At 45.4% G+C, this 13918-nt stretch overlaps 1 protein-coding gene across 4 annotated transcripts in view; it reads left to right on the top strand.

Annotated features, from left to right (window-relative positions):
- Positions 1–13918, top strand: part of AIFM3 (AIF family member 3) — a gene marked incomplete at its 3' end in the record, with an annotated part of 50228 nt that overhangs the window by 20841 nt on the left and 15469 nt on the right. For 2 of the 4 annotated variants that reach the window (XM_081892374.1, XM_081892375.1), the window contains exons 3-10: positions 5441–5654; positions 7188–7297; positions 8106–8215; positions 8983–9027; positions 9955–10051; positions 10895–11007; positions 12397–12483; positions 12792–12883. In XM_081892374.1, the coding sequence (XP_081748500.1) occupies positions 5441–5654; positions 7188–7297; positions 8106–8215; positions 8983–9027; positions 9955–10051; positions 10895–11007; positions 12397–12483; positions 12792–12883 (868 nt within the window). Of the gene's footprint in view, positions 1–2111; positions 2280–5440; positions 5655–7187; positions 7298–8105; positions 8216–8982; positions 9028–9954; positions 10052–10894; positions 11008–12396; positions 12484–12791; positions 12884–13918 lie in introns of all 4 variants that reach the window. The other 2 variants (XM_081892373.1, XM_081892372.1) reach the window with 2 other exon arrangements.

The raw sequence follows: 13918 nt of genomic DNA, 5'->3' as shown, positions 1-13918 counted from the left end.
TACGTAACATCATATCCTCTTATTTTATCTCTTTGGCTCAACTGAGCCTAACGGCTTCCCTCCCTCCCGTCTGATGGTTTACAAAATTTAAATTTGCATCTTTACATTTCGCTCCATTTCCTATCCTTGTTATATCATTACCTAAAATATTGTATTACTTACTTTATGAAAGTTTTAAATTAATGTTGTTAATTTTTCTTAGTAATAATGTTACTGTTTTTCAAAAATCACTTGAGGATTATTATTATTATTAATAATTATTACTGCCCTATACCCAGAGGTCTCAGGGCGGTTCACATAATAAAATCAAGATATAAAACCACAAAATACATAATAAAAATAAAAACAACAACCCAATAGCCCCCCTTTACCATGAAGTGGTGTGTAATTCTGTTAACCCAACAAAAGGTGTTGATGGGCCATCTGAAAGGACATAGGTGCTAACTTTCTGGGGGCCTGGGTGTGGTAGCACCCACAAAATTCCCCATGAAGGGGCCGGGCACCCACAAATTTTGGTGCCAGGGCCATGCATGCTGCATGGCACCCATGGCCCTGGGTACCTACAGCCAGGAGCCCAAGCTGACACTCCTTTGGCCCTTAGCTGTCAACCGTCCCTTATTTGGCGGGAAACTCCATTATCCCAGCGCCGTGTCCCACTGCTGTCCCTTATTGATGATGTCCCTTAAATTTCCTGGGTTTCATGCTCGCCCGGCTTGGGAAGGAAGCAACGGCTCGGCGTTCTCCGCCGCGAGAGAGCATGCGCTGTCACGAGCTGCCGCGTCTCTGTTTCCCCCCTCAGGGTGGTGGTGGGCGGGCAGACGGGCAGCCCCTCTCTTGTGAGACTTCTGCCGCGTTGCCAGGGGAAGCCGAAGGCGGCAGCGGCGGTAGCAGCTGAGGAGGTGGCCTGAGGGAGGAGGAAGAGGAGGAGATGGGGAGGGATGCAGAAGGGCGGCACTTCAGGGCCACCGCGGCACCGCAACCGCCTCATGCCGGGCTCGCGGGCGGCGTGGGTGACAGTCTCCCTCCCTCCCTCTCTCTTGGACGGGGAAGGGCTGATGGAACTCCTCGCGCCAGGACGACGGCAGCCCCGACATGCTGCTTAGCATCCCCTCCAACCAGTGCAGCATCTTAATGTAGTGATTTCCCCCTCTGCATCCCTTTCATAACTCTATTTTTATAAATCATTTGTCCATCCATAGTTCAAATTTTTACTACAAGTTTTCTGTCAATCCTGCCAATGTATGTAACGCTTGACAGTAGCTTTTCAAATAAATTATAAATTTTCCCCATTCTTTATTAAAGAGGTCCTCTTCCTGGTTTCTAATTCTGCCTGTAAGCTTTGCCATCTGGACGTCGTTCATCAGTTTTGTCTGCCACTCTTCTTTGGTCGGAGTTGTAGGCGCTTAGGATCATCTAGTCTAACCCCCTGCAAAACACAGTCAGTCACAGCCAAAGCAGCATGGCTTCATCAGTGCCGTATTTATGTATAAGCTAAGCCAAAATCCCTTATTTTGGCTGCTGTTCCCTTATTTTCGAGGCTGCTGGCCCCTTATTTTCAAATCTGTAAGTTGACAGCTATGCTTTGGCCTGGAGAGACAGATGTTGTCAGGTGATGGGGGTGTTTAAGGTGATGAAAAGGGAGTCTGGTAGAAGGGGTTCTGGGAAGAAGAACCAGAGAGAAAGGCTGGGATCCATCTTTTGGGCAGGCTGGCTGCAGAGCTGACTGGGAAAGATGCCTTGGAGAGGTCCTTAGCAGGGTGTGCTGGGAAGAAGAAGGAAGAAGATAGACTGGGATCCATCTTGGGCAGGCTGGCTGAAGGCTGGCTCCTGGCTGCACTGCTATAGGGGACAAGCCCCTCTTGAAAGGACCATGCTGTAAGATCTGGACTCCCTCCATGCAGATTGCAGTTGTAAATGGGTGAATAAACCCTATTTCTTAAAGCTGCGACAGTCTCCGTCGTGTCTCGATTCTACAAAGGAACACAGACCCTGAGGGGCAGGCACCCGACTTTTGTAACAGCATTCTCATTTCAGTAGCGCCTCCGTAACATTCCTGCCCCAGAGGATATGAAACTGCAATCTACTAAAGCTGACCATTTTTAAATCCGCAGGACCGGATAACTCGCACCCAAATGTTTTAAAAGAATTGGCAGAGGAGCTCTCTGAACCGCTGAGGCTGATTTTAAGTAAATCATGGAATACTGAGGATATTTCAGAGGACTGGAAAAAGGCTGATGTCAGTGTTCCAGTGTTTAAAAAAAGTAAACGAAATGAACTCGGTAACTATAACTCAGCCGCTGTTAACATCAATCCTGGGTGGAAATAATTAATGCATTAAAATGAGGATCCACTTAATCAAATAATTACAGGGTCTTAATACCAATAATTAGGGCTGGCAAGTGATTAAAGCCCTCTCCCATTGATTAATAATTTGCGTTTCATCCAATTAATTATTTGATTAAATCTAGATTTTTGCATATCAGCAAAACCTCAGCAGAAGTGCCCGTTTGAGTTCCTGGAGAATTTAGTTTAACCACTCATAGTTCAAAGGAATATCTAGAACTGATATGGCTTTTTATCATCCAGTACCTCGGGACCAGAAAAGCTTTGGAAAAGGTTTGTTTTTAATCAAAATTGCTCATTAAAATTAGCACCATTGTTGAATCAACCCAGTGGACTGATCAGCCACTGATTAATATCTCCATCACTGATGATCATGCAAATCAATAAGGTTTCAGTGGGGCGTTTTGCTCCTCCCAAGCAAATTTGATACACACTTTGAAATTGGAGTATGAACTTGATTGATGTAAGTTGCTCTTTTAACATTATACACCTCTGTAAAGGGTCTGAAACAACTCAGACCCTTCAGTTTGGTGAGTTGACAAGGTGGGGAATTAATGTGAAGTCCATCTAAGGGATAATATAATTCAGTGCTTTATAATTCTGGATTCATAGAATTGTGGAGTTGGAAGGGACCCTGTGGGTCATCTAGTCCAACCCCCTGCAATGCAGGAATCTTTTGTCCAACATGGGGCTCGAACCCACGACCCAGAGATTAAGAGTCTCATGCTCTACCGACTGAGCTATCCCAGTTTTAAAGGTCAAGGTTGCCACTTTTTTTTAATAGCATCCATGGGAGCTATTTAAAGCATGGCAGGACAGCAATTGGGGATCCCCAGATCCTGCTGGACTATAACTCTGTAGCTTGTTAAGGGCACTGTGAGTTGCTAGGAGACTCCTATTCATCTCCCAGTTGCTGGAAATCACGGGAGGGAAGAGTGCTCCTGTGTTCGAATCCTGCCTGCAGGTTCCAACAGGCATCTGGTTGGCCACTATGAGAAGAGGATGCTGGGCCTTTGGCTCTTCTTCAGTTCTTATGCAAAAGCACCTAGACCTGGCAGCGAATCATTTTCACCTGTTGTGTCTGAATAAGCAAAGGCTTTCTCCGTTCAGTTTTGTGTGTGTGTCCTCTCACCAGTTATGTGTGTGTGTTGCTGCTTGTCCCTTAGAGAGCAAAACATCAAACATCCTCAAAATAGCTTAAACTGCAGAGGATTTTTTTTATCTTACAGCAGAATCTCTCTCTCTCTCTCTCTCTCTCTCTCTCTCTCTCTCTCTCTCTCTCTCTCTCTCTCTCTCTCTCTCTCTGCCCTCTCACACAAATTCATGTCAGAAAACTGTGCAAGGGTTATTCTGAGATGGAGCCAATATTTGAAATCAGTCCCCCCTTCTGTCTCTTTTCCTTTCCCTCCTCTTCAAGAAGCCTGTTTGTTTATAAGACTGTGATGTCAGGCTCTGGTTTAGTTTAGTTTCCTGCTTAGTTTCCTGCCCCCCAACTCCCAAACTTGACAGCATTTCAGTGCAAACTTCTCCTGATAAACACATTTTTGTATGCAGCCTTGGCTGAAAATATGCACATTTTTGCAAACTATTTCCCTTAATAATATGATGCATATTTTTGTAGGTTAATTTTCACTCATTTTAAATGCACATTTCCCACTGATACATGTATTAATTGGTTGGTTGCTGGAAACCTCAAGAGGAGAGAGTGTTGTTTTTGTTTGGCCCCTGTGAAAACAGGAGGCTGAACTGGATGGGCCATAGGTCTGATCAAGCAGGCCTGAAACTGGGGAATGTTAAGACACTTTGCAAATTATCAGTTGAAATGGTAATTTTATTGTTTATTTTTTTAAAAAACAAACAAACCCAATACTGCTTAATATCATTAAAAAAATCTCTAAAGTGCTTTACAGGAAAAACAAACAAGCAACAATAATAACAATTAAAACAGCAACGATTTCACTTAATATTTTGAGCTGCTAATCTCTTTCAGAAAGAATTACTGCACTGTTCTGAGTTGAAAAGCTTTTGTGCCCATTCTAATTCTGGGGAATAATTTTCTCCAATTCATTGGCGCTAATTGATATTGATATGGATAGATACAAAATATAGACTATGATATATAATATGCAGTTGAAAACATTGACATTAGGACCCATGGAGGGGATGGCAGGAGGTCTTGAGATTCAGAGAAATCTCTTTATATGGAAATGTATTTGGTTTTGTTATAAATTTATATTTGGAAAATCAAATAAAAACAATTGTAAAAAAGATATTGTAACCCCATTTGCACAGGCAGTTAAACTTATTTAGCTGTAGTAATTTGGTATAAAGCTTATGTGACATTAAATGACAAAAAAGGCAAACATTCAATAAGATCACCGTATTTTTCGCTCTATAAGACACACTTTTCCCCTCCTAAAAAGTAAGAGGAAATGTTTGTGCGTCTTATGGAGCGAATGCAGGCGGGAGGCTCTGCTCAGCGCTCCCTTAAAAGAGCCACATGGAGCGTGTGTGTGGCTCCTGGGGGGCTTTCCCCCGAGAGCCGCACACACGCTCCGCCACACACACGCTCCGCGGGCTCTTTAAAGGGCGCGCGGCTCTTGGGGGAGCCTTCCTCCCGCTGCCCTCAAGAGGCTTTGCAGGACAGCAAGTGGGATGCCTTAGCCGACCTCTTCCAGGCATGGGGAGCCTTCATCCCTTGCCCGGGAGAGGCTGCGCGCGGCTATCCCATAAGCCAGGACAGCAAGAGGCTATCCCAGAAGCCGGATCCCTCTTGCTGTTCTGGCTTCTGGGATTCAGAATATTTTTTTTTCTTGTTTTCCTCCTCCAAAAACTAGGTCTGTCTTATGGTCTGGTGCGTCTTATAGAGCAAAAAATACGGTATGCTTGGTCCATATTACTCCATATTGCCTACGCGGAGTAGCAGCAAATTTCCAGGGTTTAAGGCAGGGAGTCTTTTCCCAAAGACACCAGGGAATGTGTACCTGGGACTTTCTGCATGCAAAGCAGTTGCTCTACCACTCAGCAGAGCCCAGGGCCGGGAGGGACATTGGACCATGAAGTATATGACAGAGAGGGTTTCTCTTTGCTTCCGCAGTTGAAGTGAAAATCGAAGTGGTGCTGCCCGAGAAGGAGAGAGCCAAGGAGGAGATGTCGCCCAACGGGAAAGCCAGCCCCATCATCTACAAAGCCAATGGCACTTCTCGCCATTTCCAGCTCGAGGAATATCCGGTCACCATCAACCCCTACCGGAACCTGAAGGACGTGGTTGAAGCCTCTGTTTGTTATGTGAAGGACCTTGACAATGGACAGTGAGTGTAGAGCAGGAGTCAGCAAAGTTTTTCAGCAGGGGGCCGGTCCACTGTCCCTCAGAACTTGTGGGGGGGCTGGACTATATTTTTTTTGGGGGGGGGAATGAACAAATTCCTATGCCCCACAAATAACCCAGAAATGCATTTTAAATAAAAGGACATATTCTACTCATGTAAAAACATGCAGATTCCCGGACTGTCTGCGGGCTGGATTGAGAAGGCAATTGGGCTGGATCCGGCCTTAGTTTGCCTACCCATGGTGTAGAGCGACAACGTATCTTAGGCACATTGCGACTGTTACCATACCCTCTGAGATTTCACTGATGGAAATGTTGTTGTTGTTGTTTAGTCGTTTAGTCATGTCTGACTCTTCGTGACCCCCTGGACCAGAGCATGCCAGGCACTCCTGTCTTCCACTGCCTCCCGCAGTTTGGTCAGACTCATGTTTGTAGCTTCGAGAACACTGTCCAACCATCTCGTCCTCTGTCGTCCCCTTCTCCTTGTGCCCTCCATCTTTCCCAACATCAGGGTCTTTTCCAGGGAGTCTTCTCTTCTCATGAGGTGGCCAAAGTATTGGAGCCTCAGCTTCAGGATCTGTCCTTCCAGTAAGCACTCAGGGCTGATTTCCTTAAGAATGGAGAGGTTTGATCTTCTTGCAGTCCGTGGCCATCGCCTTTCTCCCAAGGAGCAGGGGTCTTTTAATTTCATGACTGCCATACCCTCCAACATTTCTTTAATGAAAATAGGGACGTCCTAAGGAAAAGTAGGGCATTTCAGGATCAATTCAGAAACTGGGACGGCTTTTGTAAATCTGTAAACACTTGGAGGGTCCATATTATATATAACCTGTCCCTCCTTATTTGCAAGTAAGCTCATGTGATTTTCATTTAAATCAGCGTCTTCTTTTTCTTTTCCTTCTCTTTCTTTTGGTGATCTCTCCAGCTTAGGTGGTTTACATGCAATTTCTCTCTTGAAGATACACCAGTATTTATAGTCCCATTCTGCAGATCAGGAGACTGAGGGATCATCCTGTCTTCACATTTTGGGGCACAGGTCTGGGCTTTCCGAGTCTGTGTCCAAGCGCTTTCTTTTTTTGCCCCCGCAAAAACCTGCTCTTTACCGCTAAATCGGAACAAACAGCAATCCCTGGAAAACCTAAATTGCCATTTGCTCCGATTCAGCAGTAAAGATTGAGTTTTCCTGCAGAAAGTGGCAGGCCAAAGAAAAGAAAAAAGACATTGGACACAGACCAGGAAAGTGCAGACTTGTGCCCAGAAAGTGTGGGGCAAAAGGAAAATGTGGATAAGCTCCAAGACTGAAAAAGAGAAGCCTGAAGCCATCTCACAAGATTTGAGGTGAGATTTGAACTGTGGGCCTTCCTGGCTCCATTGCTTAGCCACAGAAGGGCTCCACGTGACTCTCATTCTCAACATAACAGCCTTGACTTTGCTAGGCTCCCTGTTAATCGTGCACATGTAAAACTCAGGTTTCCGTTGAGAAAATATTGACGCTGTTTTAATTCTGCCTATCCAGGATGCGAGAGGTGGATCTGGGCTGCGGGAAAGCACTTCTGGTCAAAGAAAACGGGGAGTTCTATGCCATGGGCCACAAATGTCCTCACTATGGTGCTCCGTTGGTGAAAGGTCAGTTTGCCCTATTATGAAAATGACACGTGTTCATTAAAAAAAAACATTTTTCTAAAACTGCAGGCTTGGGGAGTCCTTGTACTTTCTGCGATTCTATCCCAGGAGTGCTGGGAAAGGTCGGAATGTGACTTGGTTGCGGAATGCAGAATCTTGGCTTTCGTTTTTAATAATAAACACGCAAGTTTCTAGCCCTCAAGACGTGCTTGAAAGTGTTTGGGCAACAGCTGCTGAAGGCTTGGATGGGTGGCTGAAAAGAGTATCGTGAAGGCTTGATATCAGCAGGGAGATGCTGCCATACTAAAATAATGGGTTTTTACAACTGTGGGTGTTGCATCTCCAACAGTTCCAGTTCCATAGGGCTGGGAATGTCCCCTGCCTGAAACCCTGGAGAGCTGCTGCCAGTAATAATAATAATAATAATAATAATAATAATAATAATAATAATAATATTAAGCCACTCTGGGCAGCTTCCAACAAAACACTAAAATACAATAACTCATTAAACATTAAAGGCTTCCCAAAACAGGGCTGCCTTCAGATGTCTTCTAAAAGTTTGGTAATTATTTTTCTCTTTGACATTTGGTGGAAGGGCGTTCCACAGGGGGCGGGTGCCACTACTGAGAAGGCCCTCTGCCTGGTTCCTTGTAGCCTTACTTCTAGCAGGGAGGGAAGGCCCTCAGCGCTGGACCTCAGTGTCCGGGCAGAACGCCAGTGTAGACAACACTGAAGAAGATGGACCAATGACAACTTCCTATGTTCCCATGTAGACTCATTTTGACTTGTGTTCCTCACCTCCTTCCTGCAGGGGTTTTGTCCAAAGGACGCATACGCTGTCCCTGGCACGGGGCTTGCTTTAACATCGGCACAGGTGATATTGAAGACTATCCAGGCCTGGACAGCTTGCCGAAATTTCAGGTAAGACCTCCAGGGTTAAGCCACCGTACTGCTTTGAGAAAGGCACAGCAGGGTAATCACAATCTCCAGCATCTGCCCAGGGTTTAGGATGCCCAGAGGGCAAGATGCCTTCATTGAGGTCCCTTTGTCCCAGAAAGGGTAGAAGGATTCTTTACTGGTGACTCTGGTCTGTGTAAACTTGAGTTTGGTGTTCAAGGTCCCACTGTAGAGCTCATTCTTTCTGTAACTCAAGGGTTAACTCTGTTAGCGTTGAAGTCAGTTAACCAAGAGGGAGAGAGGCGTGGAGATGTTGTTTAGCTTAGGAACCAGGCAGAGTGGCATGATGTTCCGTGAAGTAACACTCTGATTGGTTATGTGGCACTGAGGGAGTTTCTCCTCTGTATGTTAGGTTGAATGTCTCTCTGCTACGTAGAAGACCTGAAGTAAGAAAGATAAAAACACCGCTCTTTTCATTTCTCTTCAACTTATATACCATTTTGTTCACGTTCTTTGGGGCGCTTTTATATGACAGTTTGCAGGTGTGAATTGCTTTTGGTGGGGGAATGTGTGTGAGGCATTTTGCCAGTCTGTCTGAATCTCATTTGACATTATTATTATTATTATTATTATTATTATTATTATTATTATTATACCACCCTTCATCATAGGATCTCGGGGTGGTTCACAGAAAAAAAATACAGGATAAAAACCAACAAATAATCAAAAAAATATGAAAAAGTTTGATTATACAACCATTTTTAAAAAGAGAAATCAATTTATATTCCTAGGTGAAAATCGAGAAGGAGAAAGTGTACATCAGAGCAAGCAAACAGGTGAGATGACCGTTGAGATCCCTGTAAGGTGAAACCTTACAGCATGTGCCTAAGCCTCTTTTGTTGTTGTTTAGTCGTGTCTGACTCTTCGTGACCCCATGGACCAGAGCTCGCCAGGCACTCCTGTCTTCCACTGCCTCCCGCAGTTTGGTCAAACTCATGCTGGTAGCTTCGAGGACACTGTCCAGCCATCTCGTCCTCTGTCGTCCCCTTCTCCTTGTGCCCTCCATCTTTCCCAACATCAGGGTCTTTTTCTGGGAGTCTTCTCTTCTCATGAGGTGGCCAAAGTATTGGAGCCTCAGCTTCATGATCTGTCCTTCCAGTGAGCACTCAGGGCTGATTTCCTTCAGAATGGAGAGGTTGGATCTTCTTGCAGTCCATGGGACTCTCAAGAGTCCCCTCCAGCACCATAATTCAAAATCATCAATTCTTCGGCGATCAGCCTTCTTTATGATCCAGCTCTCACTTCCATACATCACTACTGGGAAAACCATAGCTTTAACTATACGGACCTTTGTTGACAAGGTGATGTCTCTGCTTTTTAAGGTGCTGTCTAGGTTTGTCATTGCTTTTCTCCCAGGAAGCAGGCGTCTTTTAATTTCGTGACTACTGTCACCATCTGCAATGATCATGGTGGACCAAGTAAAGCCTCTTTACTCAGCAGTAAATCCCACTGAGTCCAATAGAACTTGCTGCTAAGTAAGAACAAATGGGTTGTGCCAGTATAGAGCACCGCCCAAAGCCAAAACTTTCTCAGGGATGCTTCTCCTGACCAAAAACAATGTTTGTGTGAGTTGGCAGAGGAGTTGCAGAACTGTAGATTTGGAAGGGACCTCGTGGGTCATCTAGACCAACCCCCTGCAATGGGGGAATCGCAGAAGTGTGAAAGGTTTTCACTGACACCGTCTTCTTAATGGCCCCCTTCAGGCTCTTCAGACACAGAGGAGGACCAAGGTGATGGCCAAATGCATCTCTCTCAGCAACTACAACATCAGCAGCACAAATGTACTCATCATCGGGGCAGGTACCATGAGCCAAAGTTGGGCTCCAAAAGCAGCCCGGGGTGGGATGGGGGGGCAGGTGTTGGGTGAGGGGTGGCTTCACAGAAGAGATGGCACCCCCTTCAGGTCAGTTGCTATACTGCAGGGAGGTTGGACTTTTTCCAGCTCGAGGGCCACATTGGCTACTGGGAAACATTCCGAGGGCCAGAAGTCAGTGGTGGGCGGGGCCAGAGGCAAAACTGGGCGGGGCATTAGATGTGAATTTTGCCATTATTGTTGCTGCTGTTGTTATCATTATTTTATTTTATATACTGCTCAGGTTGAAAAATGGTTTGCAACTATACATTTAATCCATAATTAAAATACAGGCGATCCTCGTTTTGTATGGGGGGAACGTTCTGAACCCCCACACATGTCAATGGGGCCTGCATATTACCCCGCTCCATCCCTGGATTCCGGCATTTTAGTGATATTTTATGGGTGTTTTAGCCATGTTTTGGGGTCACTTCCGGGTTCGGAGCCATGCACACGTGTGTGATCGCTCATCAGTCGGACGCACATCAATTAGCCGTTGCCTGTACACAATATTATCAAGGCATTCTAAATCAAAATATACAATTTATTATTTTATGTCGTGGTTAGAGTGTCAGGCTTGGACCTGGGAGACCAGGGTTCGAATGCTGCCACTCAACTAATGAAACTCACTGGGTGTGACCAGGGACCAGTCACTGCCTAATCAACCTCACAGGGTTGTTGTGAGGAATAAAAATGAGGAGGGGAGAAGGACATACAACACCTTACTCTCTTTGGAGAAAAAAAGTGGCAATAATAATAATAATACACGAACAAATACACTTTTTTCACAGGCCCCGCAGGACTGGTGTGTGCAGAGACGTTACGGCAAGAAGGCTTCTCGGATAGGATTGTGATGTGCACAATGGACAGGAACTTGCCCTATGACAGACCCAAACTAAGTAAGGTTGGTATTCTTCAGTTCGTTCTCCTTGTATCCTAAACTTGGTGGAGGGCAAATCCTAATCGAGGGAGAGCTAACTTGGTGCCATCTAGAAATTGTCGGACTACAAATCCCATCAGCCAGCGTGGCCGATGGTCAGGGATGATGGGAGTTGTAGTCCAGCAATATCTGGAAATCCCCACATCGGCTACCACTGGCATAAGCTCTTGTAAACTACAGTCCTCTCCAGCAGATGCACGAAGTGTTATCTTGAGTTACCGGACTATAATAATATGATATCGAATTAAAAAGAGGTGAAGGAAGAAGTGGGACATTTGTCCTGTAATTTGTAGGCACGGGTCTGAGAGCTTCTTCTTTCGCCCTGCTGTTTTTCCTGGGAAAACTCTCTTGTTTACTGCTGAATCAGAACAAAGACGAACTGAGTTTTCTGCAGATGGACGTTTGTTCTGATTCAGGACTAAACAGCAGAGACTCAGCTGTGCAGCAGCAAATATAAAATTTTAAGTGGGTTTTAAGTACAGCGGTACCCCGGGTTAAGAACTTAATTCGTTCTGGAGGTCCGTTCTTAATCTGAAACTGCTCTTAACCTGAGGTACCACATTAGCTAATGGGGCCTACTGCTGCCGCTGCCGCCGCGTGATTTCTGTTCTCATCCTGAAGCAAAGTTCTTAACCCAAGGTACTATTTCTGGGTTAGCGGAGTCTGTAACCTGAAGCGTCTGTAACCTGAAGTGTCTGTAACCCGAGCTACCACTGGACATTATACAAATAGGGCACTAGATGGTGCTGGTGAGCTTATGGCAAATTCATTTTCCCCCCAAGACACTTTTTTTAAAAAAGCATTTTCACAGAGTATATATATATGCGTCTAGATTCCACCCAGGTTTTCCTGGGGAAAGCAGTGAGACAAAATAAAAACCCGTGTCTTGAAATCAGGCACTCTTCCAACTTCCTCCCTCAGCTCTGGTAAGGAGGAAGTTGGGGCAAGGATGCTCTCAGTGGTGGAATTTGGGCTCTCAGATTTCAGCGATGCCCTGTGCGGTACTAAAATTTGGTGCCCCCACCTCTTGCGCTCCATCTCACAGCATTGTTGTGGGGCCCAGTTCAGCCAAACTAGTTGCATCTATCTGCTCTCAGTTCTTTTTTGAGGCTCAGATGAATACCATTGGATCTGACTGTTGAAGTGTCTATGTCCACATATTCTTTCTTTCAGTCTCTTGAGGAGTGGGCTATGGGGGGGCTGATCTGGTGCGGGGGGGTGGGTGGGAGGAGGGAGAGAAGTGATCAGAGGGGGTGGGCAGTCATTCAAATATCCAAAAGTGCCCTCTGGGTCAAAAAATAATAATCAGCAACCCCTGCTTTTGCTAAGGACAAAAATGGGTTTTCTTTTCAGTCGATGGATTCTCACCCTGATCAGATTGCCTTGCGACCGAAGGAATTCTTTCGTACGTATGACATCGAGGTCCTGACAGAAATGCAGGTGTGTCTGTGTGTGTGTACAAAGGGGTAGAAGTTTTGTATCAGTGAAATTCTATACTCCCAGTTTGAATTCTCAATTTTGTCGGGAACTGCCTCATACCTTGTAAAACCATTGCTTCCATCTAGCTCAGTGTTGTTTACACTGGCCGGCAGTAACCCTTCCAGGGTTTTTCAGGCGGAGGACTCTCCCAACCCTAGCCCTAGAGATCCTGAACCTGGGACCTTCCACACAGTTCGGTCCTTAGCTTATTACGCTTTTGGATGTTCCTTAAGATGTTCCGTTGAATGACCCTTTGGAAATGGTTTCAGGTGGTGGCTGTGGACGTCAAGAACAAGACAGCTGTATTCAAGGACGGGTTTAAAATGGAGTATAACAAACTGCTACTTGCCACTGGGAGCACGTAAGTGAGGAGCAGGACGTTTTTGGACACCCAAAGTTTTGACCTTAAGAGAAAGGTCATGGATGGTTATTAATTTATTATGTATTATTTGCTTCATTTATATACCACCTTTATCTCCCAAGGCCTCAAGGTGGCGTATATAGTTCTCCTCCCCGCATTCCATCCTCACAACAACCCTGTGAGGTAATAATAATAATCATAATAATTTATTATTTATACCCCACCCCTCTGGCTGAGTTTCCCCAGCCACTCTGGGTGGCTCCCAACAGAATATTAAAAACACAATAAAACATCAAACATTAAAAACTTCCTGATACAGGACTGCCTTTAGATGTCCTCTAAAGGTCAGATAGTTGTTTATTTCCTTGACATCTGATGGGAGGGCGTTCCACAGGGCGGGTGCCACTACCAAGAAGGCCTGGTTCCCTATAACCTCACTTCTTGCTGTGAGGGAACCGCCAGAAGACCCTCATAGGAGGACCTCAGTGTCTGGGGCTGAATGATGGGGGTGGAGACGTTCCTTTGAGTAGGTTAGGCTAAGAGATGCTGACTGGCCCAAGGTTACCCAGTGAGCTTCATGACTTGAGAGGGGATTTGAACCCTGCTCTCCCAGTCCAACACTCTAACCATTGACAGCACACTGGTTGTGAGCTCTCTTTCTGTGGTGCGTTGAATGCAGCTCAAGAAAGTATGAGACTGCCATATACCGTATTTTTTGCTCTATAAAACTCACTTTTTCCCTCCTAAAAAGTAAGGGGAAATGTGCGTTCATCTTATGGAGCGAATGCAGGCTGCGCAGCTATCCCAGAAGCCAGAACAGCAAGAGAGATTGCTGCTTTCACTGCACAGCAATTCCTCTTGCTGTTCTGGCTTCTGAGATTCAGAATATTTTTTTTCTTGTTTTCCGCCTCCAAAAACTAGGTGCGTCTTGTGGTCTGGTGTATCTTATAGAGCGAAAAATATGGTACTTAGATCATTGGCCCATGTAGCTCAGTATTGTCCACACTGACTGGCAGCAGCTGCTGTCGAGCATTT

This window comes from Podarcis melisellensis (genome assembly GCF_964234715.1).
Source record: "Podarcis melisellensis genome assembly, chromosome: 16".
Taxonomy (NCBI): domain Eukaryota; kingdom Metazoa; phylum Chordata; class Lepidosauria; order Squamata; family Lacertidae; genus Podarcis; species Podarcis melisellensis.
Note: the sequence above shows the minus strand (reverse complement) of the source record. Positions and strands in the feature narration are given on the sequence as shown.